The following is a 14772-nucleotide window of genomic DNA, read 5'->3' as shown; positions in this document are numbered from 1 at the left end:
GATTCTAGCCTAGAAGGGACATTGAACTCATGAAGCAGAGACTCTATTGGCCTGTGATAATAAGAAAGGTGGACCAAGCTCTTTGTTATCCAGTGTCATTCATAAGAGACATTTACTGTGAATTTAATAAGTGCAAGGTGCTGTGATACAGAAATAAGTTAGTTAGGGCTCCTGCCAAACTGCCCTCTAGACTGTGTGTTCCTCAGAAAATACATATGATCTAGACACAACCCTGTCCAATTGAACTTTCTGCAGTGATGGAAATACTCTGTATCTGGGTTGTCCAGTGTGGTAGTCACCAGCCATATTGTTGCTCTTGAGTGCTTGAAATGTAGCTAGTGAGGCTGAGGAACTGAATTTTAAATTTTAGTTTTAGTTAATGTAAATTTAATTGAAGAAGATACATGTAGCTAATGTATGGGAAAGCACACATCTAGAAGGGTGAACCAGTAGGTAGACAGACGTGTAAGTAAGGAAGTATAATTAAGTGTAATAGGTGCTATGATAGAAATATATCTAGTGCTTTGGGGTTGGGTCAGGTAATATCTGTGGTAAAGTGGAACCCAAAGGAAGAAGTAGATTCGTCAGTTCTGGGAGTGGGGAGAGGGATTCAAGAAAAGTTTCGTACCTTTATGAGTCTTAAAAGATGAATGAATATACTTGATTACCACCTGCTAGGTTAAACAGTTACTGCTGTCTTAGAGCGTTCACAGTTTACTAGTTTTCTATGTTTTTACTAGTTTTACTATGTTTTTATAGTAAAAACATAGTTATGCCTGAAACCTCACTGTATACAATGTAATATTATCTTTGATTCCAAAAGAAGTTTGGAGATTAAAAACTTGTAAATATTTCTGGCCATTATTAATTAGAGCACTTACTGTATAAAATTGATGAGAAAGCTGGTAAGTTGATAATTCTTTTATTATATAATGATATAATGTTACATAAGTTGGCATTTCCACTTTAAAATGGGGGAAGATGTTCAATTTTCACATGAACAAAGAGCATTTACTAGATACAGGCTGGTTTTCTAGCCACTGGCAATAGAGTAAGACAGATATGTTATTGCTATTATGAGAGCTATTGATCGAAGAAGCACAGCATACCTTTGTGTTAATCTGTATGTGGATGTATGCCGTCTGTATAAAGATAACAACATTGTATTGTTGAATATGGGATAAAAACTATGGATATTACTACCTCAAGTCGAAAGGAGAGGAATGCTGTGGTCTGGGACGATTATAACAGATTTTGTAAAACTGAATGGAACTAGAGTTGTTTCATGTATGTAGATGGAACCTAAGTAGACCAAATTTTGGTGGTGGTGAGTCTCACTGAAACTACAGCAACAAAGGTGCTGAAGCAGGAACACAGGCCATATTTAAGGAGCAGCGGGCGTCTTGTTTGGCAGGTGCTCAGAGTTCTTGAAAAGGTTTATTTGGAAACAAAGGCAAGAGCCAGTTTACAGAAAGGTCTTACATGCTAATGAAGGTGTATAGTCTTTATTCTGAAGGTAGTGGGGAGCTGCTGGAAGGTTTTATTTGGGATTTGCTGTCTTTCTTTTTTTCCCAGAAACAGTTGTGGGTTATCTTGAATTCTTGGGTGGATGGCCTGCAGATGCACCATGCTCTTGTGTGTGTGAGTGTTTATGAGGAATCACGGATTGCATCATGGATGCTTATAGGAACCCTCCCTTGTGAGATGGATAAACCCATTCAATCTGACTTTATTCATTTATGCAGTCATTTATGTATTCAAATATGAGTGCTTCTCTATGCCAGGTTCTATGCCTGGGGATGTAAATTATAGATGTAAATATATCTAGATGTAAATATAATTTCTGCCCTCAAGGAGCTCATAATCAGACCTTCATCTGGTGTGAGTTTGTGTTTGATAAACCACCTGCCCCACCGTGAGGACTAGGGATGAGGGCCCCCATGGTTGGTGCTGACCATCCATTTTAGACATTCCCTGGTTCCCACCACATGGCAGTGATTTCTTTTCCTCCCTAGTAGATACTTGTTTCTCCTCTCACTTTGCCAGCCAGAGAATTCTTGCTTCCCCTGCAGCCTGTTGCCTGGCTAGAACACTGTGGCTTTTTCTATTTCTGTCACTTTATGTTAATTAAGCTAATTATGGCTTAAAAAATTTTTCCACCTGCATATGTGTCTGTTTGTCTAAGGGAGAATAGAGGAGAGGAAGTAGATTTTATGCAAGTTTCTGAGCAAAAAGAGCTCTACTGCAAGCATCCCAGCTGCTAGGTGAGCCAGAACTGCTCCTGAGACATCCCCGGATTATGAACATCCTTGTGAGGACCAAGACAAACCCAGTTAATAAGAGAGCTAAGGAAAATAAAGTGTAAACTTTAAAAATCGCTCTTTGTTTGGGATAAGCCAACAGATGAGACATTTCAATCATGAAGGAAGAAAGGGAAAAAACCCAACATTTGTTGAGGAGCAGCCACTTATCTGAGTGCTTTGCTTATAGTTCCTCTGTCAAGTCTTGAAGATAAATAACATTTCTGCTTTGCTGATGAGGAAATTGAGGCTCAGAGAGGTGAAATACAAGGTCTGCGTTTGAATCCTGACTCCTCTACTTTTTTCCCCTTTGCTTTTTAGTTGTGAGATTTTGAAATTTAACTGCATGATTCTTGTCTTAATTGGCGGTTAAAAAAAAAGGGTTGGCGGCCAGTAATACTTAAATCAAAGGATTCTCTTTTAGGATTAAATGAAAAACCTCCTGTGGAAAAATCTAATTCAGAAACATAGTAGGTGCTCAGTTAAGTTTGGTTGAAATATGAACCTCTTGTCACTTTGTTTAATCAGGGATTCTGTTTAAAGAACGGATTAAAATTCCTGGAAAAACTAAGATATTTTTACAAGGAATCATGGAGAATTAGATGTGGCCTAGGGTGTAATCAGTTCAGCTAACAGGTATATTTATTATTTGGTGTATTAGGTTTATTTGACAGAAGCAACAGAGAAAGGAACTCATGGGCTGAGGAGTCTTCCCTTGAGTAGTGAGTACCGATTGTGCAGAAAATTAGAAGGTTAGTTCCATGTACCCTCTCTTCTGTCCTCAAGCTCTCCTTAGGCCCCTGTTCATGCTGTTGGCACTTAGTTTGGCTTATTGTGCTTCTTTTTCTTTTTTTAAAGTATCTACTTTTCTTATAAATCAGCACTGGCACATAAGTCTTATAAACTGTGAGATATGAGGGAATAAATAACTTAAATAGAAACAAGGGAGATTTGCTTAGTATTGGGAATGGAGTTAAGTTCTAGCATATGTTTGTGGGGTGGAGATACAAAGTGTGATGTTTGTTCTGCAGAGTCTTGGGCTAAAGGGGACAGCCTGTTGCCCAGAGTAAATATGAAAACTACTCAAAAGTACAAAATGCCACCAAAGTAGGATGGTGGCACTTGAGTCTACGGTATTGAGATTGGGATGCTGGAGACTGGGGTCTTAGTAGACGTGTGTGTGTTTCCTGCCTGTGATGATATAGAACTGCATTATTTTGCTTTTGGGCATGGGGTTATTGTACTTGTGGAACCAATTACATTTAATGATGTAGTTTTTATTTTGTTTTAGAAGAACAATTTTGATGTTTCCACAATGGTTCTATATTGGTTGTACAGTCTGTTTGCTTCTAATGTGGGTCTCTTCAATTGAAACCTTAGATTATCAGGACTAGCCTGAGTAGTTTTCTTTGTCAACCTCTATCTGCAATATTTTATATAGTATTTTATGTTGTAGTATAGTGGTTAAGGGCCTGGGCTTTGGAGTCAGATTGCCTGAGTTTGAATTTAGTCTCAGGGAACTATTAGGTTGGTGCAAATGTAATTGCAGTTTCAGACCATGATTTTTAAATCATTATAACGAGGCTCAAACACATCTTTATTAATCAAATTAGGAACCATTATAATCAACACATTTTTGCCAATGAGAAATAAGTTTGTTTATTCCTGTAGCATAAAAATCCATGCCTCGGGATTTGATGAACTCTTGAAAAGCATTTTCTGCCTTCTGCTGGTTGTGGAAGCATTTTCCCTTGCAAAAAGATTTTGAGTGCTTGAAGAAGTGGTGGTTGGTTGGCAAGAAGTAAGGTGAATGTGATGGTGAAGCAAAACTTTGTAGTCCAATCGTTCAACATTTTGTTTTTTCCAAAGTGATGTATAACTTTAAAATTTTTTTAGTTCGAGGATAATTGCTGTACAATATTGTAATAGCTTCTATGCCACAGGTATACATATGTCCTCCACCTCTTGAACCCCCCTCCCTATCCCACCCCTCTAGGTTGTCACAGAATGCTGGCTTTGGGGTTCCCTGTGTCATACATCAAACTCCCACTGGCTATATGTTTTATGTACAGTAATGTGTATGTTTCAGTGCTTTTCTCTCAAATCATCCTACCCTCTTTTGAAGCATTGGTTGTGTGACGTTCTGTTGAGAGTTGTCATGGAGAAGAAGTGGGCCCTTTCTGTTGACCAGTGCTAGCCACAGGCATTGCAATTTTTGGTGCATCTCATTAATTGCTGACCATACTTCTCAGATGTAACGGTTTTGCTAGGATTCAGTAAGCTGTAGTGGATCGGACCAGCAGCAGACCACGAAACAGTGACCATGACCTTTTTTTGAGGCAAGTTTGGCTTTGTAAAGTGCTTTGAAGCTTTTTCTTATTCCAGCCACTGAGCTGGTCATTGCTGGTGTCATGTAAAATTCACTTTTCATCACAGATCACAATCTGATTAAGAAATGGTTGGTTGTTGTGTAGAATAAGAGAAGAAGACACTTCAGAATGATGATTTTTTTTTGAATTTTCAGTCAGCTCATGAGGCACTCACTTATCGAGCTTTATCACCTTTCCAGTTTGCTTCAGATGTCAAACAACTGTAGAATGGTTGACATTGATTTCTTGGGCAACTTCTTTTGTAGTTCTAAGAGGATCAGCTTTGATGATCCTCTCAGTTGGTCATGGTCAACTGTGATGGCCAGTCACTGTGCTCATCTTCAGGGCTGTCATCTTTGCAAAACTTCTTGAACCACCACTGCACTGTATGTTCATTAGCAGTTCCTGGGTCAAATGCATTGTTGATGTTGCAAATTGTCTCCACTGCTTTACTACCCACTTTGAACTTGAATAAGAAAATTGCTCAGATTTGCTTTTTGTCCTAACATCATTTACCTAGTCTAAAATAAATCTAAAATGAGCAGTAAGTAACAACTCATTAGCAAAAAAAAAAAGACATAAAGTAAGAAATGCTCATTAAAATGATGTATAACATAACCACATTTATTTAAGAATGTATTCCAGTATCAAAAAGCAAAGTTCAGCAGTGCAAAACCGCAATTACTTTTGCACCAACCTAATAACTATGTGATCTTGAGCAATTGGGTTGACTTTACTTGTCTTAGCCTTCTCGTTTGTGAAAGAGAGGTCATAATAGTTGGGATTATGGTCAGGGTCAGGTGAAATAATGTGTTCATTTACAGTAAGCACTCATAAACGTTAACTATTACATTTTACTTGAGGTAAGATTACCACATGTGCTAGCTTGCTTATTTATTTATAAATTGTGGCAAAAAATACATTTCATAAAATTTATCATCTTAACCATTTTTAAGTGTACAGTTCAGTGATACTGAGTACATTGGTATTCTTGTACAACCTTCCCACCATCCGTCTCCAGAACTCTTTCATCTTGCAAGACTGAAACTTTATACCCATTGATCCCCCCCAGTGACCCATCCCCCAACTCCTGGCAACCACCTTTCTGCTTCCTATCTCTGTGATTTTGACTACTCGAAGTACCTCATGTAAGTGGAATCATACAGTATTTGTTTTTTGTGACTGGCTTCTTTCAGTTAGCATAATGTCTTCGAGGTTCATCCATGTTATACTGTATGTCAGAATTTCCTTTCTTTTTAAGGCTGAATAATTGTGTGTGTGTGTGTGTGTGTGTGTGTGTGTGTATGTATGTGTATATATACAAACACATACCAAATTTTGCTTATCCCTTCACCATTGATGAATACTTGAGTTCTTAGCTATTATAAATAATGCCACTATGAACACAGATGTACAAACATCTCTCTGAGACCCTGCTTTTATTTTTTTTGAGTATAAACCCAGAAGTGGAACTGCTAGATCATATGTAATTCTGTGTTTAATTTTTTGAGAAAACACTATAATGTTTTTCCACAGCAGCAGTACCATTTTATATTCCCACCAATAGTGCGTGAAGATTCCAATTTCTCCACAGTGTCACTAACACTTGTGATTTTCTGTGTGTGTGTCTTTTTGGTAATAGGCATCCTAATGGGTGTGAGATAGTATCTCATTGTGGTTTTCATTTGTGTTTCCCTAATGATCAGTGATTGAGGGCAGAAGGGGACGACAGAGATGAGATGGTTGGATGGCGTCACCAACTCAGTGGACATGGGTTTGGATGAACTCCCGGAGTTGGTGATGGACAGGGAGGCCTGGCGTGCTGCAGTTCATGGGGTCGCAAAGAGTCGGACACGACTGAGCAACTGAACTGAATGATCAGTAATATTGAGAATCTTTTCAGTGCTTGTTGACCACTTGTATATCTCCTTTGGAAAAATGTCTCTTCAGATTCTTTGCCCATTTTTGAATCAGGTTTTTCTTGTTGTGAGTTTTAGGAGTCACCTATATGTTCTGGATTTTAATCCCTTATCAATATATGATTTGCAAATATTTTCTTCCATTTTATAGGTTGCCTTTTTTACTCTGTTGATAATGTCTTTTGATACATAAAATCTTATTTTTTAAAATATATATGTAGTTTTTATTAAATTCTACTTTTATCTTAATAAATTTGATCTTTTTGTGTCATAATTTAATCATAGGTTTGTATAACCACTACCATAGTCCAGGTACCGAATAGTTCCAACACCCCCAAAAACTTCCTTGTTACAGCTAGCTTTTTAATAAGTGCTTTTTAGTAGTGTTATTAAGATGTCTTGTTTGGGAATCACCAAGGTCAGGTGCAAATCCTTTTGAAGTGCTAATGACTTTTCATTGGCTTGTTCGGGAATGCTGTGGACTTTTTTTTTTTTTTGTCTCTCCCTCTTTCTTTTTCCCCACATTGGTGACCTTGGAAATCAGATCCAGCCAACTCTCTTTTCATGAAGCATAGTACTGCTGACCAATTAGTTAAATGTAGAGATATTAGATTTTATGATATACAATTTTGATAATCATTCTGTTAAAGGGTGATTTTAAATCTTTTCTTATGATCTCTTAGTCCTTAGCTTATTAATTTATGGCCTTTATGAATAAATGCTACAGCTTGGTCTTAATTATACTTCAGTTATATCTGATAGAGTACCTGAAGAACTATGGACAGAGGTTCATGATATTGTATAGGAGGCAGTGATCAAGACCATCCCCAAGAAAAAGAAATGCAAAAAGGCAAAATGGTTGTCTGACAAGGCCTTACAAATAGCTGAGAAAAGAGGAGACCCGAAAGGCAAAGGAGAAAAGGAGAGATATACCCATTTGAATGCAGAGTTCCAAAGAATAGTAAGGAGAGATAAGAAAGCCTTCCTCAGTGATCAATATAGAGAAATAGAAGAAAACAATAGAATGGGAAAGACTAGAGATCTCTTCAATAAAATTAGAGATACCAAGGGAACTTTTCATGCAAAGATGGGCACAATAAAGGACAGAAATGGTATGGACCTAACAGAAACAAAAGATATTAAGAAGAGGTGGCAAGAATACACAGAAGAACTGTCCAAAGAAGATCTTCATGATCCAGATAACCATGATGATGTGATCACTCACCTAGAGCCAGACATCCTGGAATGCGAAATCAAGTGGGCCTTAGAAAGCATCACTACAAAGCTAGTGGAGGTGATGGAATTCCAGTTGGGCTATTTCAAATCCTAAAAGATGATGCCGTGAAAGTGCTGCACTCAATATCCCAGCAAATCTGGAAAACTCAGCAGTGGCCACAGGACTGGAAAAGGTCGGTTTTCATTCCAGTCCCAAAGAAAGGCAATGCCAAAAAATGTTCAAACTACCACACAATTGTACTCATCTCACGCTAGCAAAGTAATGCTCAAAATTCTCCAAGCAAGACTTCAACAGTACATGAACCGTGAACTTCCAGATGTTCAACCTAGATGTAGAAAAATACAAAAAGCAAGAGAGTTACAGGAAAACATCTACTTTCACTTTATTGACTACACCAAAGCCTTTGACTGTGTGGGTCACAACAAATTGTGGAAAATTCTTAAAGAGATGGGACTACCAGACTACCTTACCTGCCTCCTAAGAACTCTGTATGCAGGTCAAGAAGCAGCAGTTAGAACTGGACATGTAACAACAGACTGGTTCCAAATAGGAAAAGGAGTATGTCTAGGCTGTTTATTATCACCCTGCTTATTTAACTTAGATGCAGAGTACATCATGTGAAATGCCAGGCTAGATGAAGCACAAGCTGGAATCAAGATTGCCAGGAGAGATATCAATAACTTCAGATATGCAAATGGCACCACCGTATCCCAGAAAGCGAAGAAGAACAAAAGAGCCTCTTGATGAAAGTGAAAGAGGAGAGTGAAAAAGTTAGTTTAAAACTCAACATTCAGAAAACTAAGATCATGGCATCTGGTCCCATCACTTCATGGCAAGTAGATGGAGAAACAATGGAAACAGTGACAGATTTTATTTTTGGGGGGAGGGGCTCCAAAATCACTGCAGATGGTGACTGCAGCCATGAAATTAAAAGACACTTGCTCCTTGGAAGAAAAGCTATGCTCCACCTAGACAGCATATTAAAAAGCAGAGACATTACCTTGGCAACAAAGGTCCATCTAGTCAAAGCTATGGTTTTTCCAGTTGTCATGTATGGATGTGAGACTTGGACCATGAAGAAAGCTGAGCACTGAAGAATTGATGCTTTTGAACCGTGGTGTTGGAGAAGACTCTTGAGAGTCTCTCAGACTGCAAGGAGATCCAGCCAGTCCATCCTGAAGGAAATCAGTCCTGAATATTCATTGGAAGGACTGATGCTGAGGTTGAAACTCCAATACTTTGGCCACCTGATGGGAAGAACTAACTCATTGGAAAAGACCCTGATGTTGGGAAAGATTGAAGGCCGGAGGAGAAGGGGACGACAGAGGATGAGATGGTTGGGTGGCATTACTGACACAATGGACATGAGTTTGAGTAGGCTCCAGAAGTTGGTGATGGACAGGGAAGCCTGGTGTGCTGCAGTCCATGGAGTTGCAAAGGGTCAGACACAACTGAGAAACTGAACTGAACTGACAGCTAGGTCTTAATTATACTTCCTAGCAAGAAGTTGGGGATGAGAGTGAGAAAGAGCCTTAGATTTGGCGATCATGAATGTAGGACCAACTCTTGTCTTCTGATAATTTACTCTAGATCTTGTTCAGTTGCTAAGTCATGTCTCACTCTTTGTGACACCATGGACTGCAGCATGACAGGCTTCCCTGTCCTTCATTATCTCCTGGAGTTTGCTTAAACTCATGTCCATTGAGTCAGTATTGCCATCCAACCATCTCATCGTCTGTTGTCCCCTTCTCTTGCTGTCAATCTTTCCCAGCATCAGGGTCTTTTCCAGTGAGTCAGCTCTTCACATCAGGTGGTCAAAGTATTGGAGCTTCAGCTTCAGTCCTTCCAATGAATATTCAAAGTTGATCTCCTTTAGGGTTAAGTGGTTGTAGTCCAAGGGACTCTCAAGTGTCTTCTCCAGCACCATAGTTTGAAAGCATCAATTCCTGGGCACTCAGTCTTCTTTATGGTCCACATCTCATCCATACATGACTACTGGAAGAACCATAGCTTAGACTATACGGACCTTTGTCAGCAAAGTGATGTTTCTGTTTTTTAATATGCTGTCTAGGTTGGTCATAGCCCTTCTTCCAAGGAGCAAGCGTCTTTTAGTGGCTCTAGTCACCATCCACAGTAATTTTGGAGCCCAAGAAAATGAAATTTGACAGTGTTTCCACATTTTCCTCATCTATTTGGCATGAAGTGATAGGAGCAGATGCCATGATCTTCATTTTCTGAATGTTGAATTTTAAGCCAGCTTTTTCACCCTCCTCTTTCACCTTCATCAAGAGGCTTTTTAGTTCCTCTTCACGTTCTGCCATTAAAGTGGTATTATCTGCATATCTCAGGTTGTTGATAATTCTCTCTCTAGATCTTGTTATTGTTGTTCAGTTGTTTAGTTATGCCTGACTCTTTGTGACCTCATTGCTGCAGCACGCCAGGCTTTTCTGTTCTTCACCAACTCCTGGAGCTTGCTCAGATTCATGTCCTTTGAGTTGGTGATGCCATCCAACCATCTCATCCTCTATCATCCCCTTTTCCTGCCTTCTATCTTTCCCAGCATCAGGGTCTTTTCCAGTGAGTCGGCTTTTCACATCAGGTGGCCAAAGTATTAGATCTTAATTCATTTAACTTTTATGAACTGCAAAATGGGTGAGGTGACAACTCCTGTCTCACGGGCTTTTTGGTATGTTGAGTAAAGAAGGAGTTAACTGGCTTTCAATAAATGTTCATTTGATTGTAAATAGTAAGAATGTTGATAAATGGAACCTGAAACAACCCCCAGATTACATTCTTAAAGTTTTTTAGTAACAGCTTTATTGAGCTATAATCCACATGCCATACAGTTCACCCATTTGAAACATACAGCTCAGTGCCTTTTTATTCATGAAACTGTGCGGCCATCATCACGGTCAGTTTTGGAACATTTTCATTATCCCACAGAGAAACATATACCCTTTAGCAGTCACCCCACGCTTCTCCCATCTCCACAGCCCTAGGCAAACACTAATCGGTCTTCTACAGTAGGCTTGCCTAGTCTGGATATTCCATATAAATGTTATCATAAAATATTTGGCTTTTTATGACCAGACTTCATTCATTTAAGCATTGTAATGTTTTCACGGTTCATCCATGTTGTATCATGTATCAATACTTCATTCCTTTTTATTGCAGAGTATTCCAGTATATGGATATTTATCTATTCATCAGTTAATGTTAAATTAAATCAATAAATTAATAAAAATTAATATATAAATATTTATAAATATATAAATATAAATAAATTTAAATTAATAAATTGATCAGTTTATTTGTCTATTCATCAGCTAATGCTTTTCAGCTGTTGTGAATAATGCTGCTGTGAACATTTGTACCTGAAATTTTTGTGTGGATATATGTTATATGTTTTCATTTTCCTTAGAGTAGAGGAATTCTAGGGGTGGAATTGCTGGATCATATTATAAGTTTATGTTTAACCCTTCGGGGAACTCCAAACTGTTTTCTCAAGTGGTTGTACCATTTTATTCCCCCAGCATATGAGGGTTTCACTTTCTCCACATTCTCTCCACCACTTGTCTTTTTTATTTTAGTCATACTAGTGAATGTGAACTGAGTGGTATCTCGCGATTTGATTTGTATTTCCTTGATGGCTAATGATGCTATCTTTTCATGTGTTTATTGCCCATCTTATTACTATTATTACGTATCTCTCTGTGTTTTACTATGTAGCTAGGTTATATCCCTCTTTAATAAGGTGACGGTCTGAACCCAAAGATGTGCCTATTAATACTTGCTGATTTGTTAGCTGATTATAAGAGAAACCCAAAGGAAGAAAAATAGGGCTTCATTTTATCAATCTCTCCTTTTTTAGTTACTTCTACATTATCACTAACTAAATTGAAAGTTCTCAGGATATCTAGAATAGAGATTTTCATTTGAAAATAATGTTTAGTCTGTTTAGGGGAAGGCTAGATTGAGGACATAAGATATTAATAAAAAATAATGGTTAAATTGTTAATGTTATGGGTTATAGAGCACATACAATTTGATCTTGGCATTGGGGATATAGCAGTGAATAAAGTCCCTGATTTCATTGGCAATCTAGTGGGCAGAGATGTGAAAAATTAGGCAATATATGGGGAAAGGGAGTTATTGAAAGGAAGGGATCTATTTTATTTATTTATTTTCTTTTTGGCCATGCTGCATGGCTTGTGGGATCTTAGTTCCCCAACCAGGGATTGAACCCAGGTCTCTGGCAGCGAGAGCGCCAAGTCCTTACCATTGGACTGCTAGGGAATTCCTGGGAGGGATCTATTAATAGTTAAGATATGACTGGTTGACCCAGACCTTTTTGGTGAAGTGAAATTTGAGCAGATATCTTATGAAATAAAGAAACTCATCATATTGATAATTTGAGAGAAGAATGCTTTAGGCAGAGAAAATTATAAACACTAAATCCTTGGGGTGGGGTTATGCTTGGTTTGTAAATGAACAGCAAGGAGGGAAAGAATATTCCTCACTGAGTTAAGAAAGTAGTCAATGGAAGGTTTTTGCATTAAGCAACTGTAAGATTAGAGTTGCTATTTACAGAGATGGGAAAGACTGGCAGGTGCAGGTTTGTAAGGAAGGGTCAAGTATTTGGTGTTAGACATGTTACATTTCAGATGGTTGTAAGACAGACAAAAGGAGAGGTTGAATAGGTGGTTGAATATGCAAGTCTGGAATTCAGGAAAATTCAGGTCAGAAATGGAAATCAGTATATGTAAAGCCATTGAGTAGATGTTATCATCCAAGAAATGTGTATAGAGAGAGCAGAAAAGAAATCTGACATCTGAGCCCTGGACGTGCTGACATTGGTGGGACGGTGGTGTTTGAGAAGATCAAAGGAGTAGCCAGTGAGGTGCAAGAAGAATCAAGAAAAAGTGAAGTAGCAGAGGTCAAGTGATTTGTAGGGATAATGGCAGGTGTCCCAGCTTGGTTGCCTGGGAACCTAGAGTCTAAGTATTGTTTAGTTCTAGGGACAGTTTTGGGGGCCTTAGGGTGATCTTTAAAGTGAAAGGCTTGACAAGATTGTCTCTAAACTTTTTCTCATTGTAATAATATCTCATCATATATTTATATAACACATTATATAGTTTGTACAAAGCACTTTCATGTGTTTATTGCATTTAATCATCATAATAGATCTATGGGACTTATTTTTACAGATGAGAAGGTTAAAGAAGTTTAGAGACTTGTCCAAATTCACACAGTCTTAGTCAGTTAGAAGATAGAACCCAGATCTGCCTGATCACAAAGCCTGTGCTCCTTATAATATGTAACAAGTACTTTTTTTACACTGCCATTCTAGAGCTCTGTGATTTTGATCACATAGAATTCATTGATTGATTGATTGAATATTTGCTGAACACCTGCAATGTACTAGTTACTGTTCTAAGCACAGGGGATACAGTTGTGACCAAGAAAATGTCTTTGTCTTCAAAGACCTTTCATTCTAGTGGAGGAGACTGACAGTAAACAGATAAATAAGCTAATAAATAATATAATGTTAATGCCATAATAAAAATAAAGCAAAGTAAGGGAACAGTATATGTTGGGGGGATGATCAAGAAAAGCTTCTCTGAAGAGATGGCATTTGAGCAGAGCCCTGAATGATCTAAAGTAGAAAACAATGAGAAAATAGGAAGACAGAGGGAATAGCAGGCATAAAGGTCCACAGGTAGGAGTGAACTAGATGTGTTTGAGGAGCAGCAAGAAGGTTGTTATTCATTGGACAAGAGGTTGACAAACAAAATGCTTAGAGCTTTGAAATCATTTAGCCCTGGTGAGTCATTTCTGATTCCTGTCACTTAATTTACTGTGTGATTAGGCAGAATCCTTGACTTTTCTGAGTTTTAATTTCCTTATTTACAAAATGGAGGTAATAAAATAAAGCCTGCTGCTGCTGCTAAGTCTCTTCAGTCATGTCCGACTCTGTGTGACTCCATAGACGGCAGCCCACCAGGCTCCCCTGTCCCTGGGATTCTCCAGGCAAGAACACTGGAGCGGGTTGCCATTTCCTTCTCCAATGCATGAAAGTGAAAAGTGAAAGTGAAGTCGCTCAGTCGTGTCTGACTCTTAGCAACCCCATGGGCTGCAGCATACCAGGCTCCTCTGTCCATGGGATTTTCCAGGCAAGAGTACTGGAGTGGGGTGAAAATAAAGCCTATTGAGAATTAAATGAGAGAATGTATGTACAATACCTGGAATGTTGTCTGGCACATTACCTTGTTAAATACATATTTACCGCATGTCTTCTATTATGTCAGCTGTGTCATAGAAACTTATTTTACTGTCATCTGGTAAGTTCAGTTTGTTTTTCTGTTTTTTTTTTCAAGTGGTTTAGTCAGCAGATCTTAAAGTTCTATTCCTGTGCCTGGGCTCTGCTAGTCATTCTCCCTGAACTCACCTTTGTATTGAAAAATCAAGGAAGAGAGTTGGACTGAAAAGAAAATGATTTAGAAGTTGATGAATAGGTATAAAAATAAGGGATTGGGATTCTGGTAATTACAGATATATTCAAATTAATATATTCATTTATTATGAAAAGAAACTGCGTGTGCATTTCTGTCATCTTTCCTCATTACCGAATGCTAGCTCTACTCCAGCACTTCCCAGCCAGGCTTCCTGCTGACCCAAACCTGCTTGCCTTAGGAGAATCAGATAGGAGCCAAGTCCTCCATCCTTGTAAGACCATCTGTTTTCAGATCCACAGCTGCTGCCCTTACAGTTGCAACCCAACACAACTGGAATGATTTATTCATCTACAGGTAACATTTGTGCACCAGGCTTCCAGCAAAGTATGGTATCAGCTTTACACATAATGAAGCATCCAGCACAGGTGGTAAGCTGTGCATAAAGGATGCTTCTGGCTTACAAATGGCTGATGGACAGATGGAGGTAAGCTG

General features: G+C 38.5%; 1 protein-coding gene across 5 annotated transcripts in view; it reads left to right on the top strand.

The window, feature by feature from the left end:
* FAM168A (family with sequence similarity 168 member A) overlaps positions 1-14772 on the top strand; it is a 202420-nt gene that overhangs the window by 54733 nt on the left and 132915 nt on the right. Inside the window, exon 1 of one of the 5 annotated variants that reach the window (XM_019975035.2) lies at positions 11116-14764. The exons of the other annotated variants lie outside the window; for them this stretch is intronic. Coding sequence (XP_019830594.1) covers positions 14744-14764 — 21 coding nt within the window. The 5' untranslated portion in view covers positions 11116-14743. Of the gene's footprint in view, positions 1-11115; positions 14765-14772 lie in introns of those variants that run through there. 5 annotated transcript variants of the gene reach the window in all.

This window comes from Bos indicus, chromosome 15 (genome assembly GCF_029378745.1).
Source record: "Bos indicus isolate NIAB-ARS_2022 breed Sahiwal x Tharparkar chromosome 15, NIAB-ARS_B.indTharparkar_mat_pri_1.0, whole genome shotgun sequence".
In the NCBI taxonomy this organism is placed as follows: Eukaryota; Metazoa; Chordata; class Mammalia; order Artiodactyla; family Bovidae; genus Bos; species Bos indicus.
This window is presented reverse-complemented; position numbering and strand designations above follow the sequence as displayed.